Genomic DNA, 19,519 nt, shown 5'->3' on the forward strand with positions numbered 1-19,519 from the left:
AGTCTCCCAGTCACAAGTGTTCAGCAGTGTGAGTAGCAGGCTGTATTCAAATGCAGATGGCGGGTGTTGTTGACTACTGAGTTGAAACACAAAAGGAAACAAAATGTACGCCTAGAGACAAATACACGAAAAGACTGGACGAGGAAAGGCTGTAATGGCTCTAAATTAAAAATGTATTACACAAATAAAACAAAAATGCACTGAAAAATATAACCAATTCACCTCTTTAGAATGACGACAAAATATGTGTTGAGAGGTACACTCACAATGGGTCACTCATTGAACATTTGCTGCATAGACTTCTGCCAACACATATTTTTGTTGTTATTATACTCACAAGTTGTTTATTCATTCATTCATTCATTCATTCATTTACTTTTTATTTATTAGGGTTTATTTAAAGGATACATACACTTGATTCTTAATACTGTGTTCTTACCTGAATTACCCACAGCTGTTTTGTTTTGTTTTGTTTATTTGTTTAGTGATAGTCGTTCACTACCCACTGTTCTTCAGAAAAATCCTTCAGGTCTTACAAATTGTTTGTTTTTTTCAGCATTTTTGTGTATTTGAACCCTTTCCAACGATGACTGTATGATTTTGAGATCCATCTTTTCACACTGAGGACAACTGAGGGACTCATATGCAACTATTACAGAAGGTTCAAACGCTCACTGATGCTCCAGAAGGAAAAACGATGCATTAAGAGCCGGGGGGTGAAAACTTTTGAATAAAGATCAGGGTAAATTGAACATATTTTGTCTTCTGGGAAACATGTAAGTATCTTCTGTAGCTTCTGAATGGCAGTGCTAAATGGAATTAATACGATATTTATGCAAAATAAGAAAAATGTACACATCTTCATTCTGTTCAAAAGTTTACACCCCCCAGCTCTTAGTGCATGGTTTTTCCTTCTGGAGCATCAGTGAGCATTTGAACCTTCTCTAATAGTTGCATATGGTGTCCTCAGTGTCAAAATATGGATCTCAAAATCATACAGTCATTGTTGTAAATGGTTCAAACACACAAAAATGCTCAAAAACCAAACAATATGTGGGAACGGAAGGATTTTTCTGAAAACAGCTGACTATTTACGGCAAACAAGTCTTATGAACAACTATCACAAAAAAAACAAAAAAAAAAAAAACAGCTGTGGATCATTCAGGTAACAGCACAGTATTAAGAATCAAGTGTTTGTAAACTTTTGAACAGGGTCATTTTTTTATAAATTCAACTATTATTTTCTCTTGTGAAGTATATGTAAACATCCTTAATTTGAAATGTCTTATTCAGGTCAGTACAAAAAAAAAACATGCATTTTGTATCATCCCTCCTGTTTTGGTAAAATAATTAACATTTTGCAGATGCAAGGTGTATGTAAACTTTTGACCTCAACTGTAATTTACTCACCTTTATGTCATCCAAGATGTTAATGTTTTTCTTTCTTCAGTCGAAAAGAAATTAAGGTTTTTGAGGAAAACATTCCAGGATTTTTCTCCATATAGTGGACTTCAATGGGGATCAACGAGTTCAAATTGCAGCTTCAAAAGGCTCTACACGATCCCAGCCGAGAATTAAGGGTCTTAACTAGCGAAACAAACAGTACTTGTTTATATACTTTTTAACCACAAATGCTGATCTTGCACTAACTCTGCAATGCGCGTCAATGAAGCAATTACTTTGGAAAGGTCACGCATGGTTATTACTTTGTCTGTGTACTTAGGTTCAAAAAGGTAGGACAGGGTAAAACTCTTCATCTCACTTTCTCCTCCAACTTAAAAATCATCATTGTTTTACCTTTTTTGTAAAGGGGGTTTGACTTTCTTTGCACGTTCGCTTTGTAAACACTGTGTCGGTACTTCCACTTACGTCACACACAACCTTTCCAACGTGACTACTGTACATAATGTGTAAAGCCAAGCTAGTGCAAGGCGAGCATTTGTGGTTAAAAAGTATATAAATGTGTATTTTTTCTTAGAAAATGTCCAACCATTTCACTAGATAAGACCCTTTGAAGCTGCAATTTGGACCTTCAACCTGCTGATCCCCATTGAAGAAAGAAAGACATGAACATCTTGGATGACATAAGGGTGAGTAAATCTCTTTTTTATAATGATCTAATAACATTTTTTTATCCCCAACCTGATTAGCCCTCTCAGAAACCGTCATTTCTTTTTTTTAATTTATGACACATTTAATATGTTTATTTTTCATTAAGATGTTTTCCTCATGGGAACAGTTGGCCTGCTCTCCACAATGTATAGGTGATGTCAGGTTTTTACTATTCTTGTGGGGACATTTGATCTGCAATCTTGCATTTGTGCATGCAAAATCTGAGCCACAAACACACGTTGAAACAAGGTTAGGAATATGATGCTTCCTCTTTTGTTTTTGTGTTTTTGTTTTTTTTTATGTGGTAGAAAGAAGAAGTGACCATAGGCTATAACAGACACGACTTGCAAATCCTGTCTCAACTGTTTAAAAGCCATATCATAACTCGATTACAACATCAGAGAACAGAAATATCCTGTATGTTTGTACCTGAATAACCCAGGCTGAACGACAAGTAAATCTCAGGTGTCATGCATTACCATAAATTATGTAGCAAATATTATGTAACTAACAACTAATTTCAAGCAGAGTTATGCAGTGCAATCCAAGTATTTTTTACTATCTCTGCATCTTTCCGCTCATCCGCAAATGCGTATTTCAGTAGAATGACATGTGAAAGTGAAACTGCAATGAACGGTCAAATAACTGCTGCTCACTTTGTTTATTTAAAAGCGTTTGCATTTCTCTCACTGCCAGATAGTGGTTATGAAATCTTTTCACTCTGTGGCTGTTGTTGTGAAATGCAGCACCTCTCTCTCTTCATCTCTCTCTCTCTCTCTCTCTCTCTCTCTCTCTCTCTCAGGCTCTTTTTCAGTCTCTCTCTCACCCGATTTCTGCTGCCAAGGTGCAGTTTGCAACAAGTACACGCCGTACCCAGAGCTGAGCTGACAGCCGGCTTTCTCTCAAGGCTGAGTCTCGGAAGAATGCAGTAAAAATCCCAAACCCTTTCCAATTAATGAGCATCTATCAATCAAAGGGGCCACGTGACCCTCCCACTCACATTCATCCCCGCTGGTCAATAGTCGCCGCTGGACAAAACCACCACGCCTGGACCTCTTGTCGGGCTGCTTATATATTCATGAGAAGCATTGGATTGTTGCATTTCAATCTTTGAATTTAGTGGAAAAATATTCAATATTCAAAGCCACGGATTCAAAAGAAATTTTTTAAAGAAATGGTGGTGCATTTGTGATTTACATACAGATGCTACATGGATGACACTAAACTGCATTATTAGTGGTGGTTAAGAGTCAGCAGTGACTATTTCTGAAGTCACTGATAATTTTAAACAAATATTTGAATCAAAAAAATACTTTTTTATATAATCACACTCAGGCGATGCAAGATGCATAAGTTCTTAGCAATGCATATTACTAATCAAAAATTAAGTTTTGATATATTTAGAAAATAGATTTAGAAAATATCTTCATGGAACACGGTCTTTACTTAATATCCTAATGATTTTTGATGATCATTTTGAAACACAATGTATTTTTGGCTTCTTAAGACTGGTTTTGTGGTCCAGGGTCACATATGCAGATGAGTTTGTTTCTCCATCAGAGCAGATTTGGAGAAATTTAGCATTGCATTACTTGCTCACCAATAGAACTGCAGTGAATGGGTGCCATCAGAAAGAGAGTCCAAACAGCTGATAAAAACATCACAATAATCCACAAGTAGTCCACACAAATCCAGTCTATCAGTTAACATTGTGAAGCAAAAAGCTCTGTGTTTGTAAGAAACAAATTACATCATTAAGGCATTTTTAGGCCATAATAACTCTATTTAAAATTAAAAATGGTTTAACGATGAATGTATTTCTTACAAACATGCAGCTTTTCACTTACGAGATGTTAACTGATGGATTGGAGTGGTGTGGATTACTTGTGGGTTATCGTAATGTTTTTATCAGCTTTTTGGACTCTCAGTCTGACGGCACCCATTCACTTTTGAGGATCCGCTGGAGACAAAGTGATGTAATGCTCTATTTCTCCAAATCTGTTCAGATGAACAAACAAGCTCATCTACATATGTGACCCTGGACCACAAAACCAGTCTTAAGAAGGCAAAAATACATTGTTTCAAAATTATTATCAAAAATCATCAGGATATTAAGTAAAGATCATGTTTCATGAAGATATTTTCTAAAATTCTTACCGCAAATATATCAAAACTTAATTTTTGATTAGTAATATGCATTGCTAAGAATTTCATTTGGACAACTTTAAAGGCAATTTTCTCAATATCCAGATCTTTAGCACCCTCAGACTCCTGGTATTCAAATATTTGTATCTCGGACAAATATTGTCCTATCCTAACAAACCATACATCAATGGAAAGCTTATTTAGCTATGTATAAATGATGAATATAAATCTCAAATATATATAAAAAACCTTATCACTGTTTTTGTGGTCCACATATTTGATAGCCTATGTGTGAGTTTCATTTTTGGGCAAACTATTCCTTTAAAGTTTCTTCTGCAAGTGTACTTTCATTCATGCAAGCACATGGCCATTAACATCTGTGCGTTTGCTATAAAGCGCTAAGCGATTCAAAAGCCTATGCAATCGAACAATGTTTTCCATATGTATCTTGCACATTCATCTTAATCTATCACCCTCTGAATCATGCAAATGCGAACTAGCACCTATTAAATTATTAGAGCTATTCATCATAAACACATGGGGTAAGAAAAATATAACTTCATTTGTTTATAACTTTATTATAGGCTACTTAAAATTCTAGAGGGATGTATAATGTATAAAGACTAGAAGCTTTTAATTAAAACTACTTCATTTACATATTGTACAAATAAAGAATGGTACAAAACATATACGCAGTTACTACCAGAATCTGCTTTCAAGCAGAGAAATCTGCTTGGTCTTGGCTCTCACTTCTCCTCTGACATCAATCTCACATACATTTCAAAGTGATGTCAACCCACCCACGAGCCCCTCATTGGCATATGCACACAGCAGGCGATGGATGGGCTGGGATTGGCTTGTGCATCTTTTAAAATCCAACCAATGGAAAACAACAAAGTGTCACCAGGAGATCTATTTGACCCCAAACTCTACTTCACACACTCCCTTGTGGGCCTCTCCTGGAGGAGGGATTTAGGCATGTATAATGACATCCTCATGCAATTAAATCTAGCTATACACAAGGTTCCTTCCAGCCCAAAAAAATAAAATGAAATAAAAAAATTATATATACAGTCAAGCCCGAAATTATTCATACCCCTGGCAAATTCTGACTTAAAGTTACTTTTATTCAACCAACAAGTTTTTTTGGACCGGAAATGACACAGGCTTCTCCTAAAAGATAATAAGACGATGTACAAGAGGCATCATTGTGGAAAAAAATATTTCTCCGCTTTTATTTACATTTGAACAAAAAGTGGCATGTTCAAAATTATTCATACCCTTTGCAAACTGTCACAGTTTATGGGAAAATCCAAAGTTCTATACCATTCCAAATAGTCCAAGCTGTTCTAAAGCATCCTAATTACCCTGATTCATTGGGAACAGCTGTTTTAATCAACTCAACAGGTGAAAAACAGAAGCTCTCTGCTGTTGGTTTGTGGACAGTCATGGCTAAGACAAAGGAGCTCACTGAGGACCTGCTCACAAGTCAGGAAAAGGCTATAAGACCATATCTAAATGTTTTGAAGTTCCAGTGGCTACAGTGCAAAGTATAATTAAAAAATACAAGACGTTCCGCACTGTGAAAAATCTCAGAGGACGTGGTCGGAAGCCAAAAGTGACACCTGTGCTGGCCAGGAGGATAGAGAGAGAGGTAAAAAAGAATCCAAGGATCACCACCAAGGCCATCCTGATGAATCTGGGCTCTGCTGGTGGCAACATCTCAAGGCAGACAGTCCAACAAACACTGCACACCGCTGGGTTCCACGGATGCAGACCAAGGAGGACACCACTTCTCCAGATAAGGCACACAAAAGCCCGCTTGGCCTTTGCAAATGCTCATCTGGACAAAGAAGAAGACTTCTGGGCTTCTGTTTTATGGTCAGATGAAATAAAAATTGAATTGTTTGGCCACAATGATGAAGCCTTCATTTGGCGTAAAAAAGGAGAAGCCTTCGACCCTAAGAACACCATCCCCACTGTCAAACATGGTGGTGGGAACCTAATGTTTTGGGGGTGTTTTTCAGCCGGGGAACCAGGGAACCTAATCACAGTAAACGGCACCATGAAAAAGGAGCAATACATCAAAATTCTCAACAACAACATCAGGCAGTCTGCAGAGAAACTGGCATTGGGCACCAGTGGACATTTCAGCCCGACAACGGCCCAAAACACACAGCAAAAGTGGTGAAGAAATGGTTAGCAGACAAAACATTAACATTTTGCAGTGGCCCAGCCAGAGTCCTGACTTAAATCCAATTGAGAATCTGTGTAGGGAGCTAAAGATCAGGGTGATGGCAAGGAGACACTCCAACCTGAAAGAGTTGCAGCTCATCGCTAAAGATGAATTGGCAGAAATACCAGTGGAGACATGCAAAAAGCTGCTCAGCAATTATAGGAAGCGTTTGATTGCTGTAATAGCCAATAAAGGCTTTTCTATTGATTATTGAGAAGGGTATGAATAATTTTGGACATGCCACTTTTTGTTCAAATGTAAATAAAAGATGAGTAATTACTTTTTCCACAATGATGCCTCTTGTACATCGTCTTATTATCTTCTGGGAGACGTCTGTGTCATTTCAAATAAAAAAAAAAACTTACTGGTTGAATAAAAGTAACTTTAAGTCAGAATTTGCCAGGGGTATGAATAATTTCGGGCTTGACTGTATATATATATATATGACTTGTCGGTTGCAGTCCAGATTTAATTACAGAGTTCTAGGTGAAGCAAAGCGTGCAAGATGCCAATAGATCAAAGAGACAGGTCTCCGCCCTGTTTTGTACATAGTGGTCAAGAAGATCACGAGACCTTGACCTTTCATTAGACCTTTAGGGATAGATGCTCTTTTCCTCATCTGATTAGAAAGACATCAGGTGGTATTCAACCAGCTCAGTCAACCAATTCACTCACAGGTCAGGCTACTGTGTGTGAAGTCGTGATACCAGCCTTTGATAGATGCACTTCAGTAAGCATTAGAGCAACAAACAGAGTTTAGATATCCAGAGAATGTTGGAAGACAGGATTGCATTTTGTGAATTTATCTGATTATGAATTTGTTACATATTAAACTCTTATCTGAAAACCCAAGCACATTTCTCACAGTTTGCCCTCCTTTATTTGTTATTTGACCTCTCAGTTTAGTTTGTATGTCAATAAACCTTCATAACCCAGAAAAACTAAAGCGCTGTCATGATAACAAGAATTCTCACATCATTTGCACCAAAGACATCTGTCGATGATGTAGATTCTGCTTTACATCATATCTAACACTACAGCAGCTGTGAGGAAAAATAGTAAACCCTTGTAAGAGAGAGCAACTACACTTGGCCTATAAAAATATACCTTAGCTTAAAGGGAACCCTGGGTATTATGACATGTATTGCTTCATATAAGGTAAATGATGTCTCTCACAGAAATATGTGGTAGAAAACCTATGATTATTAAAAAAAAAATCCACATTGTTTTATTCATATTTTGGACTATAGGGGCGCCATTATTTTGATAATGTAAAATAGCTGCACTCAGTGAGCTACTGGCGTTACCTGTTGCTATTTTTAGAAAATAAAATACTGATACGATGACCACAGCTACTGAAAGAGCTTACAGGCGGCGACGGATATAAGCGTAGGCTTAAACCAAATGCCGTACCATCGATTTTCCCCACAAGGAGTCTAAATGTCCCTATATATCGAGTGAAATCCGCACTAAGAAACTCCTGCAGCGTCATGACAAGCGTCAGCATGTTTACATCCTGCTAGGATGGTATCTAGCGTTTTTTTCTCTGCTGTTTGTAAGCTCTTTCAGTAGCTGTGGTCTAGTAAAAGCCCCAAAGGCATCAGGGCCGAAGTGGAGAGAACAAAGACGCTGGTCTTTAAGAAGTTCTATTTGTCCACAGGCATCTTCTCATTCTTTTCTCCTCTTCTTATTGCTAGGAAAAGCAGTGAAGACTTCACTTCTCTTGCTGCCCTTCAACTTAAAATTACAACCAAAAGCCGGGTTATTTTCCGGGTTGTGTTGTTGTGCAAATAGCGATAGTTAGCAGCAGCCATTTCACATCAATGAAATAATGTCATCCCCCATAGTCCAAAATATGCATAAAACCATGTGGATTTTTAAAAAACGTAAGTCTTTCATGGGTTTTCTGCTACAGATTTCAATAAGAGACATTGTTTATGTTATATTAAGCCATACAAGTCTTAATACAGGGTACCTTTTAAAAACTTAAGTACCCTGTTGAAAAAAACAGCATATGGTGGTTAGGTAGGTTTTGATGCTGGGATGCTGGTTTATGCTGGTCCTTAGCTGGTTTATGCTGGTCCATAAACCAGCAAAGGACCATCATAAACCAGCTAAGGACCAGCATAAACCAACAAAGGACCAGCTTAAACCAGCATCCCAGCATCAAAACCTACCTAACCAGCATATGCTGCACTGTAAAAAACCCTGCTGCCTTAAAATTTTAAGTTGAATCAATTCAAATATCTAAGTGGTCACTTAGTACAACTTAACATTTTAAGTTGACTAAACTTTTTTGAGTTGACTGAACTGAAAGTTAAAAGGCAGCCAGGTAACAAATTATTGTTTTTTTAATAGTTTTTTACAGTGTGTTTTTTCAACAGGGTACAGTTGCTGCTTTAAATATTATTGTATTATATTATATGGATGATTCTATAATTGGAGATACGTTTGACGTTTCAGAAAGTTAAGAAAAAAACGGTTCACTAACAAATTTTTTCAGTATCTTATTGAAAACTTATTTAATTTTAATAATTCAGTGCTCTCTAAACACAAGTAACTTCCTTTTTTTAATTTTAATGAAAAAACAAATGTCTTTATGGTATTGTTTGTCAACTCTGTTACTCATAACAGGACAAATCCTTCTTGTTTCATTAGACAAACCTTACATTCCAATACTTGAAACTGGGATAATATTTCACCTATGCATACCTTAAAAATTTATGTTTTCACAGAACCGTCCACTTGGAGCAAATATTTTTCATCTAAAAATGTATTATATACAATATCCAGTAAAAAAGAACTGTTGTATTATAAGGGTGAAAAAATAAGTCAATAATGTGTAATAAATCAATGAGATTTTAAACAACAATTTTATTTATTTTTTATTTTTTTGTGAAAATAGTTCATTAACAGTTGTAAAGTAACAGAATTGACAGAATTATTCGGTGGACTGTCAATTCTGTTACCGCATTGTTACTCTGCCTTGGTAACAGAGTTTGATGGTAACAGAATTGACAATTTGATTTTTTTTTTTTTTACAAAAAACTCCACTTGCTAGCATACATGCTAAGAGCACATGGCACTAATGAAATCATGATTAAAAGATCTTTAAATAACACAAAGTGTGATCAATTCAAAATTCTGTTTTCCTTTCGATATTGTGGTAACAGTGTTGACACTTTGTAAAATAACTTTTGGTGTAATTGCTTTTTAGATTCAAATAATTTCTCAGAGACAGCACATAGACTTTTCAGTGCTTCAGATCTTATCAGTGAGGGAAAGTGACAAAATTTCCTGTATCTTGCGGGAGATAATTCCACTAATTTAAAGGCAAAGTATGGTACGGTAACAGAGTTGACATGCAAGATTTACGGACACATTTTTATATGAAAAAAGTTCTTTTTTTTAGGTAAATGACTCTTTAGGGCTTTTATAAATCAAATCAAATAAATATTACCAAAAGAAAAATACAATAAAATATTTTGATTACACAATGATACATGAAAAATGCACTGACTGAGTGTTACAAAAATGTATTTTATTTCTAATTTTCTATTTCTCCACTGTTATCCAGTGCACAGCTTTGAGGGCAGACTTCTTAATTAGCACCTCTAGTATATGATAACAGCATGCTAATGTTCATGAACCTCTGCCAGTCGTACATACACACACACCTCTTCAAGTCTTTACCCCCTGTGCAACACAAACACCAGCTCCATTGCTTACAGTTCATCCATTTATAACTGAGTTGAAAGGGATTCATCAATGCAAACCAACTGTCAGAGCAAACCAATCAAACTCACCCAGCCTGGTGTCATTGACCAGCCTATACGAACTCTTGAACATTTGTATGGGTCAATTGGATAAAAGGGTGGGTCGAGAAAACAAAGCAAATTTTATAAAACGACCACAAAGCCAGAGAAAGAAAGATACATCTCTCCAGGGAGTTTCGTCAATCATTCTTGGAAGAGTCTTTGTTCTGCATAAGGTCAAGGTCTTAAATTAAGATGTAAAAGGAGAGGATAGAAACTGAATTGAAACACTAGTCAGCGATTATTTACTTCCTAATGCACAGATTTGCCGTTGTTGGAAAAGAGGACACGTGGTATAGCCATAAGAAACAGTATTGTCACAAGTACAGCTTGTGCACTGCCAGCGATTCATTAAGCTGTCTGGCACTAATTATCATCTTGAGCTAAATTAACACAGACAAGATGTATAGGCTGGATATGACTTGTTCTTTCACTCACAATAATAATACAGAAATATGTGTTTCAACATGGATGTAAATCGAAAATTATAGGCATACTGTTGTGTGTGAGACAAAAACAAAGCAAGATCTTGGCGAATGATTCACTTGTCTCAGATCACATGCACAATGATTTGCTAGAATTTTGCATTTAAATTATTATTGTTTTTATTTTATTTTAATAACAATAATAATTTAGTATAAAAGTTTTCATTGCATTTTTGTTTTTACCTTTATGAGATATTTTTTCCAACCAAAAATTCTTAAAACAAGATATTTTGTATATACACATTACAAGTCAAAAGTTTTTGAACAGTAAGATTTTCAATGTTTTTTAATCTCTTCTGCTCATCAACCCTGCATTTATTTGATCCAAAGTACAGCAAAAAACAGATTTAGAATTTTTTTACTATTTAAAATTGTTTTTTTTTTAATAAATTTTAAAATGTAATTTATTCCTGTGATTTCAGTATTATTACTCTAGTCACGTAATCCTTCAGAAATCAGTCTAATATTTTGATTTGCTGCTCTAAAAACATTTATTATTATTATTATTATGTCGAAAACAGCTGAGTAGAATTTTTTCAAGTTTCTTTGATGAATAGAAGGTTCAGAAGAAAAGCATTTATCTGAAATAGAAATCTTTTGTAACATTATAAATGCCTTTATCACCACTTTTGATCAATTTAAAGCATCTTTGCAAAATAAAAGTATTAATTTCTATCATTTCTTTTCCAGAAAAAAAATAAAACAAAATATACTGACTCCAAGCTTTTGAATGGTATAGTTTATAATGTTAAAAAAGCTTTTTATTTCAGAAAAATGCTGATCTTTGGATTTTTTCTATTCATCAAAAAATCCTGAAAAAAATATGTAATCAACTGTTTTAAATATTGATTATAGTCAAATAATAACAAATGTTTCTCGAATAGCAAATCAGAATATTAGAATGATTTCTGAAGGATAATGTGACACTGAAGACTAGAGTAATGATGCTGAAGATATAGCTTTGATCACAGGAATAAATTACATTTTAAAATATATTCAAATAGAAAACAATAATTTCAAATAGTAAAAATATTTCAATTTTTTTTTTTGCTTTTACTGTACTTTGGATCAATAGATGCAGGCTTGGTGAACAAAAGAGACCTTTAAATAACATTACAAAACTTACTGTTTAAAAACTTTTGACTGGTAGTATGTATTTATATCAATATAGATATTTATAACTAAAAATGCAGTTTTTTTTCCAATATTTGTGTTGAACACTTACACACTAAACACTTACAAACATTAAAAGAGTTAATGAATCAAATAAAATCTGATTAAAATCTCTCCATCTAAACAATTAACCTTCACTCATGTAAAATCAGTCTCCAATACAAGCAACAAAATAATGAACAGCATATTATAAAACAATAATTTACTTTGAAATTTGAAATTTACATTTCAAATATATAATATTTTAAATATCTGGAGCATCTATGTCAGTTTATGTGGCATTTTTGACCCTGGTATAATGTAAAATCCATTTTCATATTTATTTCTTACATATTTGAATTGGTTGTTGCGCTGACACAGAGTATATCATCTTAAAAGTGTCTCCCACTTTGAAACAGCAAAGTCTATAAAAATTTCTCTCAATCATCATCCGAAATTCATCCCCACACTCAAAGCTCAAATGCACCGCTGTAGCAGATCCTGTCGCTTTAAGCGGTGGGCGTGGCCAGTGCACTACGACCCGCCTCGTATGCAAATCCTCCCACTACTTTGGCTGGGTAATATAGTGCGGTACTCGTTTCAGGTGTCCATAGTGAGCGAAAGCCGCGGCTTGAGAAAAGATCGCACAGGCGTTATAAAGGGCGCAGTGAGAAGCGAAGTTCTCACGAAGAAGCAGACTGCAAATTAGCAAACATCCTCGCAACTCAACTTATAAACAACAGCCGGATAATACAAAACCACACTTGAGAAACCGAACGCAAGAGCGGATTATTCAACACACGGCGGATGACGGTTTCCTAACTTGTTGACATGAAAGCTTTTTGTGCAAAACATTTAGCTGGAGATCACCGGTGAACCGCAACACCTTATTTTCGGGTGTCAAATGACATGCAGCATACTGACTCGCGGCTCAGTATTACGGTAAGCGTTTAAGCAAGGAACGCCTCATTTATTTGGAAAAGTAAGGCATTTTACAACAAATAGAGCAATTGTTTAAGACTCGTAGTAGTGTATGCACTTACATGAAGCATTACATTGTTGTGCTATGTAATAGATAGAAGTATGTTGCGAAACTTTAAGTTTTGTACAGTGTAGTGAAACTGCATGCAGACTAAAATACTCTAGTATTGCGTTATCTGTTAACATCTTTAATACATTTGCATGCATATTAATGTATAATTTCTATAAAATGTAAAATACTTGCAGGAGTACACAAAACATTAGGTTATAACTATATATATATATATATACACCAGAAGCTAATTGAAAATAAAAATGAAGTGCTTTAAGATTATTAGGATCGGATTGTTTTTAAAAGCGGATCAATTGTGGATTTCAGATCTTGATCTCTGAGGAAGACACCAATGCCAGGAATCAGTGCAAACGCATCGCGAAATAAGAAGTGGGAGATGGAGGAATACGACCAATATCAGCACTATTTCTACGACGACCACAACTTGGACGAGGACTTCTTTTTCAAATCGACCGCACCGAGTGAGGACATTTGGAAGAAATTCGAGCTAGTGCCAACCCCGCCCATGTCGCCTGTCAGAATACTGGAAGGTAGCGGTCCATCTCCAGGGGACAGACTAGAGTGGATGTCCCAGTTCCTGGGGCAGGACGACGAGCAGGAGGGCCAGTGCAAGCTGAACGCGGAGGAGACTCTGGAGAACTTGAGCTCCATCATTATTCAGGACTGTATGTGGAGCAGTTTCTCCGCCAGTCAGCAGCTGGAGAAAGTTGTCAGCGAGCGCTTGTCCTGCTCGGCGCAGTCGAAACTCTCCGGCAAGGCGCAGTGCGTCCCTGCGGACGCGCCTGCTCTCAACAGCTTGGCGACAGATTGCGTGGATCCAGCAGCTGTCCTTACCTTCCCTCTGAGCAGCAGCTGTAAGAAACAGGTGTCGTCCGGGTCAGAATCTCGCACCGACTCCTCTGGTAAGCACTTAGACCGTTCACTTTGAACGCGACAGAGCAATAAAACAAAATTGTTTACTTAACCGTAGAGAAAGTGTAAATTTGCAGCTGTGTTGACACCTGACGGATCTTAATGATCATGCAGTGCAGTAGAACTAAGCCAAACCCTGACATACCTGAATAGAAAAGTTGCATTGGTGCCACGGGATTTAGGTTGGCATTTCATCTGGGTTTCTACTTAATATGTGTGGAATGTAATAGTTTGCTGAGCTTCCACATTCCTCCATTGTAACAAAAGGAGAAATTGTTTTACTTGTGGGTGGTGCCAGCAGCAGAAGCCAATAATAAGGATGCTTGAATGCTAAAGTGTTCAAGGCCACTCAATTGTCCACTAAGTATCCGAAGCTGCCACTATGGAGTGTTGCAGAGATGCAACTTTTTGAAAATCTGAAATCTGAGGGTCCAAAAAAAAAAAAAAAATCTAAATGTTGAGAAAATTGCCTTTAAAGTTGTCCAGCTGATTTTCTTAGCAATGCATACTACAAATTTTAAGAAAAAGTAAGATTTGATATATTTGTGGTAGGAAATTTACAAAATATCTTCATGGAACATGATCTTTACTTAATATCCTAATGATTTTTGACATAAAAGAAAAATCCATAATTTTGACCCATACAGTGTATTTTGGCTATTGCTGCAAATATACCTGTGCTACTTAAGACTGGTTTTGTGGTCCAGGGTCACATTTGTTTATGTCAATCCAAACCTGTAAAACTTTCTTCTGTGGAATACAGGATATATTTTGAAGAATATTTTAGCTGTTTTTATCCATGCAATGAAAGTCAAAAGTGTTAAATATGACACTTAATAAATAGTGCATTTCTGGTTTTGTGACACACATTCAGCTTTGAGCTCAGAGATAGAATTAATTGCATAGTGAAATCAGAGAAGAGAGAACTCAGAACAGATGCGTCTCTTATCAAAATACACATCAGAGGTGACTCCAAGTTCATTTTTGCAGTTCAAAGCCTCATTTACTTCCCTCTTGCTGAGAATAGGGAACAAATACACCCTTATAAATAAAGGTTCTTGACTGGCATCAATGGTACTGTGGAGAACCTTGAACATCCATGGAACCTTGGTTCTTTATAGAAAAAGTTTCTTTAGATTTTTAAAATGTTCTTTTAGGAACTGTTCACTGAAATGTTCTTTGAGGAGCCAAAAGTGGTTCTTCTATGGCAGGGGTGGGGAATGTTGATCCTGGAGGGCCGGTGACCCTGCAGAGTTTAGCTTTAATTCTGGAAAAATACCAACCTGTATCCTGAAGTCCTTGATCAGGTGTGTTTGATTGGGGTTGGAGCTAAACTCTGCAGGTACACCGGCCCTCAACATTTCCCGCCCCTGTTCTATGGCATCACTGCAAAAAAACACCCCTCTGGAACCTTTATTTTTAAAAGTGTAGAAACCTAGGATTCATCAGATCCATCTAGTTAGATCTTGCACTCTGCATGGAATTTCTAACATGCTAGAATGGCTCAATGGAATGGTGTTGGACTTTGGTAGGAAGCACGATTTGTCTAAAGTCAATCTGCATTTCTTTCTGTTCTTTTAGATGATGAAGAGATCGATGTAGTGACTGTGGAACACAAGCAGAACAAGTCACGCTTGGTGAACGCCCGTAAACCGGTGACCATCACGGTTCGTGCAGACCCATATGACACTTGCATGAAACGTTTCCACATCTCCATCCACCAGCAGCAGCACAACTACGCTGCCCGCTCCCCTGACAGCTATCCTGAAGAGGAGCCGCCTCGCAAGAAGATCAGGCAAGAGACCTTGCAACCACGTTTGGGTTCCCCACCCCAAACGCCAGAAAGAAAACCTGCCTTACCTTCCCCCTCAATCCCCAGCCCATCTCAGACTGTCTCGGCTTCTCCAACACACACATCCTACCACCTCAAATCCCAACCATCCAGCCCTCAGAGTTCGGACTGTGAGGACACGGACAAGCGGAAGACACACAACTTCTTGGAGCGTAAGAGACGCAATGATTTACGCTCACGTTTTCTGGCTTTGCGGGATGAGATCCCAGGCCTGGTTGACTGTCCAAAGACACCCAAAGTTGTCATCCTGACTAAGGCCACAGAATACCTGCGTACGCTGCATGTGAGCGACAAACAGAAGGCTCAGGAGAAGAAGCAACTGAAAAACAAGCAACAGCAGTTACTTCGGAGACTCGCTGAACTGAAACGTGCATAAACCTTTGTAGTCCAGCCATATTTTCAATAGGAACTGTGTAGAACTGCGTGTTGGTGGGATATTTAATGGAGTGGACTCTGTTTTGAGATTAGTTCTTCAGTTTTCGTTCTTTGCACATCTGCCTTCGCAATGGGGAGGAGAAGTACTTGTGGAAGCTGTGGACCTCGGCAAGCTTCAAACATTTTCCAAAGAGGGTCATTGTTTTTGTTTTTCATTTGAATTTGAAACCATGAATGTGTGTTATCTTAAATTCTTTCGTGGAAGCTATAGTATTTGGGGCGGGGAAGTATTATTTCATTCAATTAGCATGCCAATTTAGGCATTATTTCAGATGTAGCAATTTACATGCATGTGTGATTGATCTTCTAAACCACCAAGCCCTTTTTAGTGGCGGAAATCTTGGGTAAATATATTTAAGGGTCTTTGATCAATCTTCTCCGTTAATAGTGCTTTATCTAAATTAACCTAAATTTTTGGAGAGCTGTGTGCCCCCATTGCCACATTTAACAGACAGGAAGTTGCATCACTGTTCTTTTGTTACATTGTGTTCCTTTTTTTTATTTTCTTTTTCGTTTCAGTTATGTATATTATTGTTATCTTGAACGTTCAGGACAGTGTCCAGCACAGCCTTGCAGTGTATATAAACTGTGGCATATTCTTTGGACATATGTATATAATTGTAGTGGTGTACAGGACATTGTGTAAAAATACATACTCTGTGTTTTCAATATGAAAATCAGCACTGTTAATAGACTTTATTTTCTATTTTTCTGTCATTTGTCCTAAAACTTGGTTGGGCCGCCTGCCTTCCCTAGAGTATCTCAAAATTTCTATTTTTGTTAAGAAAAGTTAAAAAAAAATCAAAAAGTTAAATAAAACACTATCAACATTTCATTTTCATCACTAGCCACTTTATGCTGTTTTCACTGCCTATTCCCTTGTGTTCTGAAGTTTCTTTGGCTTATCGCTCTTGTGGCAGGAAAAAAATGCTGAAAGAATTTTGTACTAATTATATTTTCTTACGTAATTAATTGTATCATTGTTTGATTTCTATTTAAATATAAAGTTGTACTGGTGGCATATGTTTACTTCTCTCCCAATTCGACCTTGTTACTTATTTTATGCACATGATCATTTGTCATGATTGAGGTTACTTCTGTTTGTACATTCAGCTTTGAAATTGGCCAAAAGGGTAAACTACCCTAAGAAACATGCATATGCCATCAGTAACCCATTGTTGTTGTTTTTGTTTCTTTCATTTTCTCCGTTGTCGTCAGGTGTCATAACGGGAGAAGAATGGCAGCAGCATTGTCTAAGCACTTTGTGTTCTGTACCTCATAAGCCTATATACATAAACTCAAAATTGGGTAAATAATAAAATAAATTCAGTTCAAATCATGTCAGCATGCTTGTCTTTCTTTGTAACCAGCTAGCATTTAACTCCACATACACCTAAAGCCATGAAAATGACATGTTTAACAGAATATTATATTGTCATTATATACTCACCTTCTGTGGAACGCTCTTCACATTCTTCAGTCACTATTCAACTTTTCACCATTCAACTGAAAGTGAATCATGTAAACAATGTAATTGATGAGATTTGGGTGAACTGTCCCTTTAAGATTGTTGACAGTTTTTAAGTAATATCTTGATTAGAGGAGCAACAACCGGTTATGAAATGCGCCATAACTGTTTAAACAGTATCCTGACTCAGTTATGCCAGAAAATAGGGCAAGATTTTACTCTACGTGGCATAAGAGCTATTTCACTCCATCAACACCTGTATGAGTGTGTGTGAACTCGATTTGATCGTTTCATTAGCGAGAGCCACTTTTAGTTGACACGTCGTAGTGGCCTTCTTTGCCATGGCAACGCTCATCTCTCTTTTCCTTGGCGCAGAACGCTCAGTTGCCATGGAGACGGAAGAGAGCTATTCATACCCGTGTTCTTCCGGAAGGTGCACAAGTCGACCTGCTAATGTCAACAGTGTTGTCAAAGCAGCAAATTAAATGATTAAAAACTGTGCCAACTCATCAGATATGTGAGTGAATCTCAAAGCTGGCATTATTGCATTTAAGGGTTAGTAGTTTCACAATATTGCTAGAAACTAGATTACATGCAAATTGTAATCTGTTACTGATAACAAATTACTGAAAATTGTAGTTAGTAATGTAATCTATTGAATTATTCAATTTAAGTAATATATTTTGACTACCTTTTGATTACTTTTGACCTCTGGTTGGTTTTAGTTGGTCATTCAGTAAGCCTAGGCTGGTTGGCTGATCTTAGCTGGTTTAAGTTGGAAGTAGCTGGTTTTAGCTGGTCTACCAGCCTGGCCAGGCTGGGAAAGTGGCCAAAACCCCTCTAAAACCAGGGTTTAGTGGGGTTTTGGCCACTTCCTTCCTGTTAGGTTGGGAGACCAGCTGGAACAACCAGCTAAAACCAGCTTGGCCAGCCTAGCCAGGCTGTGAGACCAGCTAAAACCAGCTACTTCCAACTTAAACCAGCCAAGACAATCAACCATTTTAGGTTGGTTTTAGCTGTTTTTTTCAGCAGGGTTTAAAGGGGTTTTGGCTGGGAGACCAGCTGAAACAACTAGCTAAAACCAGCTTGGCCAGCCTAGCCAGGCTGTGAGACCAGCTAAAACCAGCTACTTCCAACTTAAACCAGCTAAGACCAGTCAAACATCTTAGGCTGGTTTTAGCTGTTTTTCTCAGCAGGGTTTAAAGGGGTTTTGGCCACTTCCTTCCCATCAGGTTGGTTGACCAGCTGGAACAACTAGCTAAAACCAGCTTGGCCAGCCTAGCCAGGCTGTGAGACCAGCTAAAACCAGCTACTTCCAACTTAAACCAGCTAAGACCAGTCAACTATCTTAGGCTGGTTTTAGCTGTTTTTTTTCAGCAGGGAACTTGTGTACCATATTGATATATAAAAAATAAAGAGGGTAGAGAAAAAAAATTTGACAGAATTAGTCTACCTTCTTTTCGTCGTAAGAGTAGGCGCGACCATTTTTGTAAATAGGCTTGCTGTCTCATCCGTGTCCAGATATTTTTAGCTGTACAAAACTGCTTGTTTCACTGCTTGATATTGCAAATTGGTATGTCTAACCATATTATTTTACCATCTTAATTATATCTTAATTATGAACACACTGGTTTGTAGTACAAACAGGTTTACCGTTTACTGCACGTTGTTATTCTACTCGTTATTTCACTACAGAGGGTTTGCACTTGCACATTTTGGTTTGGTCAGTGACTCGGATGCACGGTCATGGAGACACTCAGATGTAAACAACAGCATGGATTGCACAGTTAATGTACTACTGAATATGTTGTACTGATCATTTATGCTGTATAAACCATGGAAAACATGTGGAA

The 19,519-nt window shown here is 37.1% G+C and overlaps 1 protein-coding gene across 1 annotated transcript; it reads left to right on the forward strand.

Moving 5' to 3' along the window:
• The first annotated feature begins 12,570 nt into the window (after positions 1-12,570).
• myclb (MYCL proto-oncogene, bHLH transcription factor b) lies at positions 12,571-17,537 on the forward strand. Its single transcript, XM_073821854.1, has 3 exons — positions 12,571-12,887; positions 13,306-13,901; positions 15,493-17,537. The coding sequence occupies exons 2-3, from the start codon at positions 13,331-13,333 to the stop codon at positions 16,137-16,139; spliced, it is 1,218 nt and encodes a 405-aa protein (XP_073677955.1). The 5' UTR covers positions 12,571-12,887; positions 13,306-13,330; the 3' UTR covers positions 16,140-17,537.
• Positions 17,538-19,519: the final 1,982 nt, after the last annotated feature.

Source organism: Garra rufa, chromosome 17 (assembly GCF_049309525.1).
Source record: "Garra rufa chromosome 17, GarRuf1.0, whole genome shotgun sequence".
NCBI lineage: Eukaryota > Metazoa > Chordata > Actinopteri > Cypriniformes > Cyprinidae > Garra > Garra rufa.

Bases quoted from the DNA above. Each gene is read 5' to 3' on its own strand.
- myclb (XM_073821854.1), top strand. From the start codon at position 13,331: ATGCCAGGAATCAGTGCAAACGCATCGCGAAATAAGAAGTGGGAGATG. The intron at 13,902-15,492 runs GTAAGCACTTAG...CTGTTCTTTTAG, and splicing joins ATCTCGCACCGACTCCTCTG to ATGATGAAGAGATCGATGTA.